At 44.2% G+C, this 7,892-nt stretch overlaps 1 protein-coding gene across 1 annotated transcript; it reads left to right on the top strand.

Moving 5' to 3' along the window:
- Positions 1-1,304: 1,304 nt before the first annotated feature.
- MYOD1 (myogenic differentiation 1) lies at positions 1,305-5,084 on the top strand. Its single transcript, XM_006024874.3, has 3 exons — positions 1,305-2,169; positions 3,602-3,680; positions 4,231-5,084. The coding sequence occupies exons 1-3, from the start codon at positions 1,621-1,623 to the stop codon at positions 4,482-4,484; spliced, it is 882 nt and encodes a 293-aa protein (XP_006024936.1). The 5' UTR covers positions 1,305-1,620; the 3' UTR covers positions 4,485-5,084.
- The last annotated feature ends 2,808 nt before the right edge of the window (positions 5,085-7,892 follow it).

Here is a 7,892-nt window from a genome sequence, read left to right as displayed (position 1 = left end):
TTTCACTGTCCCAGCGGGATGAAATCCAGTGAATGGGGACAGTTTGGGGGGGGGGGGTGCCCGGGGGGATAAATCCAGGTGATGGGGGCAGGTTTGGGGGGGGGGGGATTTCCGTGTTTACTCCTGTCAGCCTGCAATGAAGGCAAGCAAGGAAAAAGAAAAAGCAAAGAAGACGGAGGACAGGTCCCTCCGCAGCTCCTTCCCGGGCTCCAAAGCAATTAGCTGTGGGGGGTTTCCCCTTCCCTTCCCTCTCCCCCACTTGTTTTAGCGAGCGATTGATTTAGTCAACTGCGAGATGATGGGAGGGAATGGAAAGGCAAAGGCCAGCCCCTGCGAGCGGACCCCAGCCCCTGCGAGCCAGCTCCCGCCTTCCTCGCCCCCAGCCCGGCGCAGCACGGAGGAGCCGCCGCGCTCGGGCACGAGCCAGAGCAACCTGCAGCTCTTATTTCCTTCTCAACGAAAAAACCTAGCATTTGCAGGCTGACAAGAGGAAAACCTGCCGGATGGCAATCGCCCCCCCTCGATCTAACAAAACCCGAGGGCATTTCTTTGTAAGGGATTTTCGACGAGGGTTTTTTGTGTGTGTGTGCGCGCGTCTTTCTTTTCTTGTTGCCAATCCGATGGGTCTCTCGTTTGACTTGCTTTTCTCTTAATTGCGGAGCGAGGAAGGAAGTTGGCAGAGAGAAAAGAAATGTTGCTAGATGGATCAGTCTGTTTCAATTGAAGTAAGCTCAGGTTAGCACAACAGAAATCACTTGCCTCAGAGAATAAAATAAACCTCTCAAAACTTAAACCCCCCCAACAAAACAAAGCAAAAATCCCTGAATATGACCAGAACAGCTCCCAAGCTGAACACAAAATATTTCTGGTTTTTTTCCCCCTCTGAAATAATATTAAAAGCTTTCGAATTCAAAGCAGTAGCCTAAAATGTTTCTGTGAATACGCTAGCCCCTCAAATAACACTGAAGCAAGGGTGAGTACGAGAGCGCTCATGCAGAAAAGAGTTAAAATCAAGATGATCCCCCCACCCCGTGACGCTCATTTTCTGGCTGCAGTTTGACATTTGCAAAAACTTTCCTACCACTTTTGCCTGACAAGGGCTGCAGCTCCCTTCCAATCACAGGCGACCCCCTCTCTCCCCACCCCTTCCATCCCCTCCAAGTCCCCAGCCAGTGCTTCCTTGGGACAAAGGGATTGGTCAGCAGGTGAAAGGGAGCTGGCCCTGCAAAAATCCCCACCCTCTCCCTGAAGAGGGGCTTTAAGATAAATAGAGCCACAAGTTCTGCACTTGGATGGGCAACAGGGGTGGGCACTTCAGTTCCAGGTGAAGGCAGATCTGAGCTGGGGAAGGGAGGCAAGCACCAGCCAAAACTAAAGAACTGATTTTTGTTTTTAAATCTAAGCCTAGGGAAGTGTGTGTGTCTCTTTCCTGTCTCCCAGTTCACTGGAGATAGTTGGGGGGGTGTGAGAGCCTCCATTAAACAGCTGGGGGATAGATAAAATACACCAAGCTGGAGGCCTGATTTAAGCAGCTTGCTTTACACTGATCACTTGGGTTTCTGTGGCGTCTATTCCTACTTCATTCCTGTTGCTCCTCACCCTTCATCCCTCGTTGCCCTCATGGACTTGTTAGGTCACATGGAGATACCAGATGGCTCTCTCTGCTCCTTCTCAGCTGCTGATGACTTTTACGATGACCCCTGCTTCAACACCTCGGACATGCACTTCTTCGAGGACTTGGACCCACGGCTGGTGCATGTGGGTGGCTTGCTGAAGCCTGAAGAGCACCCCCACCATCATACACACCACCATGAGGACGAGCATATCCGGGCACCCAGCGGGCACCACCAGGCTGGCCGCTGTCTGCTCTGGGCTTGCAAAGCCTGCAAGAGGAAGACGACCAACGCGGACCGCCGGAAGGCAGCCACCATGAGGGAGAGGAGGCGGCTCAGCAAGGTCAATGAGGCCTTTGAGACCCTGAAACGCTGCACCTCCACCAACCCCAATCAGCGCCTGCCCAAGGTGGAGATCCTGCGCAATGCCATTCGCTACATTGAGAGCCTGCAGGCGCTGCTGCGGGAACAGGAAGACAGCTACTACCCAGTGCTGGAGCACTACAGTGGCGAGTCAGATGCCTCCAGCCCCCGCTCCAACTGCTCTGACGGCATGGTGAGTGCTGGGCACATTCCCAAGTCCCCTCCTGTATCCTAAACCTCTTGAGAGGGGAGCCTGCCCTGAACATTGGTTCCTGAGATTGTTGATGTGGTTCCCTTCTATGCCAAGATCCTTAGAAAACAAGTAGGGAATCCCCCAGGGGGCCCATTCTCTGGGATGGGAGATAAGGTTTCTTCTTAAATCCTGATCTTGGCAGAAGTTAGAACTACTCTATACCCCAGGGTCCTGTGAAAGATTCTTCTATAGCCCAGGCCCTGGGCCTTAATTCCTATGAAGGTAACCTGTGTCCTGAAACCCCCCATGAGGACAGCAATGAGAGTCCCTGATCCCTGGAACTGCAGTGTCTGTTAGCCACTGGAGGATGAGAATTATGGATCCTCATTCTACTCTGTCTTCTAACTTTAAACCCGAACCCTGTAAGTGCAGCTTTGGAGGCAGAATAGCCAAGATCCACACTGTAATAAAGAAAAGTATGTGTAGATCATGAGAGGCAAGACATTGTCTGCTCATCTGATCTCTATGAGAGGAGCTCCTAGAAAAGGGATCCTTCACTCCTAGGACAATCCCAGGGTCAAAGAGCTGGTGTTTCCAAACTACCGCAAATGTAGCCCTGAAGAAATCTCCTTGGTTTTCACAATCTCAGATCTTTATAAGGGGAATGCCATTAAATGGAACTGGGGCTCCTGATCCTGCAGAATAGAAGCCATGAGGCAAGAAGTCTCTTCAGCTGATTGTACAGCTAGTCTGCATCTTAATTATCACAGACTCCCAGCTTCTAAAGACAGGTGAAATAACACTATCTGAGACAAGAATCATAAAAATGTCTCAAGATTGAGAAGGACCCTGTTTTCTGAAAGGGATAATAATTACTGGGTCTGAGTACCTAGGACTATAAGAGAGTTGGTGAAGGTGAGGGACCCAATATATGTGTCCAGTCCTTCTTCAGATCGTAGCATTTCATTTTCTTTTGTTAGCAGCACCCAGGTCCTTGTATGTGAAAGTCCCAACAGAGAAAACAAAGTGTATCAACTTGGATGTTTTCCAGTATGAAGCAGTATTGGACAGAGTGAAGTAGAAGGGCCAATGACAGGAAGAAGGGGGAAAGGAATGGGGGTTTGCTTTAAAGGATTTCATGCCTAAGAACAAAGTTTTAAAAGCTGGTGAAAAACAGATTCCCATCTCCCTTTCCTCCCCCTCCTAATATCCCTTAATAAATCAAGGATCAAATGTTCTGTTCCAAAATTCAAACACCTGTTCACTGATTAAAATGCTGGAAAACCTTTTCAGGTATAAAGATACAGCAAAGCATATGACTGGGGCTATGATAGAGACTAGAAATTAGAACATGAAATTAGATGCCTATTAGGGTCTTGTGAAAAATTCCACTTCACATCTGCTGCTTCACATTGATTCTTCTGGTTTCCAGATGGACTACAGCGGGCCCCCTTGCAGCTCTCGCAGGAGGAACAGCTATGATAGCAGCTACTACACAGAATCGCCAAACGGTTAGTGTTTGCCTTAATGCCAAAGACAAGCATGTGCAATGGAGAATGTCAGTAGAGCAAATTTGCCTTTTTCTTCCACCCTCAGCTGCCAGCAGGCTTCAGACGGGCTGACTGAGGAGGCACTTGTCCTCTTCTAGCCAGTGACCCGGGGCCACTAATGCAGACAATCCTGCGCTTTTTTTTTTTCTTATATTCCTCTGTGCAAACCGGCTTCAGATTTTAAACCATGCCTTGTAACAGAGATTGTACCAATCCAAAATCTTGGGTTTAAATTTTTAAACAGCTCTCAGCTGAATCATGACCATCTCCCTGCTTTAGACTGAACCAAAACCATTGTTTCATTAAATAACAATGGTTATTTAATGACCAAGTTCCATTAAATTCTGTTCTCACCCAGATCCAAACCTCTCTGCCTTGCAAACTCCCACTTTATCTCTGCTGTGTTTATAATTGACATCTTTCCTTACCGTTTGTTTATGTGCCTATCTAAGACTGGCTGCTTCCCCTTGGCATTAATTATTCATTGATCTGCTGTTCTCGTTATCCTTAGATCCAAAACATGGTAAGAGTTCAGTTGTCTCCAGCCTGGACTGTCTCTCAAGCATTGTGGAGAGGATTTCCACAGATAACTCCACCTGTGCTGTGCTGCCACCAGTGGAAGGTGTGGCCGAAAGTGGCCCCTGCTCACCCCAAGAAGGAGTCGGCCTGAATGAGAGCAGAACCCAAATCCCCTCACCCACCAACTGCACCCAGCTTCCCCAGGAGAACAGCAGCAACAGCAATCCCATCTACCAAGTGCTATAAAGGCAGGTTGAGCTGAATCATAGTGAAAACACAAACTGCTTCGTTCTGCAGGCTCAAAGACCTGCCTTGAAGAGACTGAGTACTTTTTCTTCCAATTCTAAAATCTCTCTCAAAATTCCTTCAAATATATAATTTTTCAAACCCGTATTACTTCAAAGTACACGTAATTATTTATTGGTTGTTACACTAAATCTATTTAATATGTCTAGAGATAAAATCATGTACCATGTGATAGTCAATGTTTAAACTGGGCTCTGGGGAATAGGGACATTGCTCTTGAGATTCTGTTATAATTTTGCAAAAAGAACTACATGAATATCAGGTGTAATGATGTGACACTGCCTAAGTGCTACCTTCCCCTACACTCTGCCCAAAATAAGGTTGTGGACCATTTTTTATAATGCTTTCTTTTGTAAAATTGTAAATAAGAGTTGCTTTGCAGAAAAAATTCATAAAAAACACAAAAACAGAACAAAAAAAGAGTTTAACTATTTAATGTTGCTTGGTTTGTTGTGCCAAACTTAACTTTATATATTTATACGATGTGGTTGCCAAGAATGTTTTCAACAGTATTCTAAATAAAGACTTTTATTTATAAAATCTGTGGAGTTATCTTGACTTTCACTAGGGCTTCTAGAATTACGACTGCATTTAGGAGTGGTGCTGCTCTTAGTACTGCCTTGGCAGGAAGAAGATTAAGGCTCCAAATCAGCAAAGCAATTAAGCATACACTTCAATCCCACTGACTCCAGTTACTGGCATGAAAGACTTTGCCGAAATGGGGTCTGTTTCCTTGATATTCTATTGAAGTGTTTTCTAACCTCTGTCTTACTCATAGGGGATTGTTATTAAACACATTTACCTGATACGTAGAGACACATTTCCTGCTCCAAGGAGTTTACAAGGTAAAGGCTCAATCACATAAAACACTGTATAAGAGGTACTAATTATTATGGGACCCCTCAAATCTCACTACTGTCAGTGGGCACATCTACATGTGCATTAATGTGCTTTAGTTAATGTGCATTAAATCTAGCGTTGCCATTGTGAGGTACTAGGAAAATGTGCATTAACCTGTCTTAATGCGCATTAACTAAAGAGCACAGTTTTTAGTGATGCTTAATGCCCATTAGTCTATTTTAATTCGTCTTAAGTAAATAGCACATTTTAGTGATCCTTTAATGTGTAATAAACAACCTAATGAACATTAAATCATAGGAGTCAAATCACCGAGAACGTTGACAGAGGTGCACAGCATCATACAGGACCATGAAGGATCAAGTATTAAATTAAGAGGTAAAGGTAGTCAGCTGTGTTAGGCTGAAGTCAGGCAAAAGGCAGAACAGGATAACATATTGGAGACTAACTGGTTCACAGCCTCTCCCAAACTAGGCTGTCACCTACAAAAGACTGTCGCTTTCTGGACAAGCTAGTCTCTAGGGTGCCCCCCTGCCCTGCCTTCTCCCTAAATTAGGGTAGAAATAAAGACATCAAGTTCTAATTCTAAGATTAGAATTGGGATTTGACCATTTCATGGACAAAAGAAAGTAACTAGAGCAGAGTTTGTCATGAACTTTAGATCCAGGTCTATAGTTTACGACTGTTCAGAATGCAACCTTCAAAGCTGGGGCAATCAGAGATATGCCAAAGATGTGAAGTTTGCATCTGAAACGGAACTTTCCCCTTCTTTGAATATACTACAACGCAGAGATCTGGTTCTGGTTTGGAACTTGCTCTAAAAATAACCAGTGAGTTATATCTCATTCAGCATATGTAGCCTTGCAAGCTTGCCATGAAATGTATAAAAGTCAAGCTCTTAATACTGATTTACTTCTAGATGTTAGCATTAGTGTACAAGTATAGGTTTGTGCAGGAACAACTGACACCTGTTGCACAGAGTGAAAGAAACCAGTCTGTTCATCTCACTGTGAGCTACACATTTTATTTACAGGTTCATTTTTTAAAGAAAATTAAGTCATATACAAACTATGATATGACTAAGTAATTTCACAGTGGTTCAGCCATTGCATTCCTTGAACCGTATTCTAAAATGGGCAGATTTCACTTCTTTTGCTGGAAGAAAGGAACCACGCATTTCCACTGACATGGTTGCTGTTTTTTTAAGACCATATCTAGCAGTAGCTCTCGGGGGAGTGCTTGGCCTTAGGCTGGATAGTTATACTCATTGCTCCTCTTCAACACTCTGGAGCATTTTTAGGATCTCCTCCAATCTAAACTGGAAATCCTAAAGGCATCAATCAGAAACCAAGGGAAACTTTCTGAAAGTATGGCTGGGACCATCGTTGGAGTTAAACCAGCACAGAGGCACACAACTTCTGCGTGGGTTGTCCTCATCTCTCACCAATCCAAGGGGACTCATAACTTTCAAAGCTGATCCTACAAAACAACAGTCAGGGAGGAACTCTGATGGGGGATCCTACTGGAGGTTTTCTCCATCTCTACCTGGTTCTATTATGGAAAGGTAGGTGTGATCCAGCCTACAGAGCTTAATATGGTCCCTTTATCTACTCTACTTTTCCTTTAAAAGTAAAAATTAAATGGATATGAGACTTTCTCATTTACATTGGTGTAAACTAGGAGCAATTTCATTAAAGGTAGTGAAATGACACGTGTAAAATTGATCTTAAGCAGGAAGTGCACAGACTGAATATATCCATTGAGGGCCTGTAGCCAATGCTGACTGAAATCAATTAAAAGATGTCCATTGCCTTTGATGGACATTGGAACAGGGTCATAGTAAAGAGATATTCTTTGCATGATTATAGGAGTCTTTTATCTCCCCATGGATCTAGGTTGACAAAATTATCATAGATATAATTTTATGTTCATATAAACTAAAACCACTGGAAGTTTTGCCTGCTCAAGGAACACAAGACTCTTTGTAAAAATTGTCATCATAAAGTTGGGACCAGATTCACCACTATATGGGCACATCTACATGTGTCCCTTCAGTGGTGCACAGTTATTTTTAGCCACTACATTGCTGTAGCTATGCGCTATACTGAAGGAGTGCATCATAGTGGTGTAGTGGCATAGCTGTGGTGCCATGGTTTTTGCCTGCCAATGCTACATCACCATAGCGCGTTGCTACAGTGATGTAGTTTCTTGTGTAGATCTTCCCTATTGCTCCAGTTTTACATCCATGTCCACTGGAAACCAAGGAGTAAATCTGGTGGAAATGTGGAGTAAACGGTGGTGAATCAGGTCACTTATATTTGACGTGTATGTACATGCACTCCCTTGTGTAGTCATGTCTATTTCATTTCACTGATTTATTTTAGCAACCCAAGTTTCCACATACTGATGTGAACGTTACAACAGAGAGCAAGTATTTAACACATCCCAAAATAGACAGATGGATAAAAGTGAAAAAAATATTCATACATG

Source organism: Alligator sinensis, unplaced genomic scaffold (assembly GCF_000455745.1).
Source record: "Alligator sinensis unplaced genomic scaffold, ASM45574v1 scaffold447_1, whole genome shotgun sequence".
Lineage (NCBI taxonomy): Eukaryota > Metazoa > Chordata > Crocodylia > Alligatoridae > Alligator > Alligator sinensis.
Note: the sequence above shows the minus strand (reverse complement) of the source record. Positions and strands in the feature narration are given on the sequence as shown.

What these genes read in the sequence shown, in the direction of transcription:
- MYOD1 (XM_006024874.3), top strand. Translation starts at nt 1,621, where the DNA reads ATGGACTTGTTAGGTCACATGGAGATACCAGATGGCTCTCTCTGCTCC. An exon ending in CCAACTGCTCTGACGGCATG is followed by an intron (nt 2,170 to 3,601) that starts GTGAGTGCTGGG and finishes TCTGGTTTCCAG; the next exon opens with ATGGACTACAGCGGGCCCCC. An exon ending in CTACACAGAATCGCCAAACG is followed by an intron (nt 3,681 to 4,230) that starts GTTAGTGTTTGC and finishes CGTTATCCTTAG; the next exon opens with ATCCAAAACATGGTAAGAGT.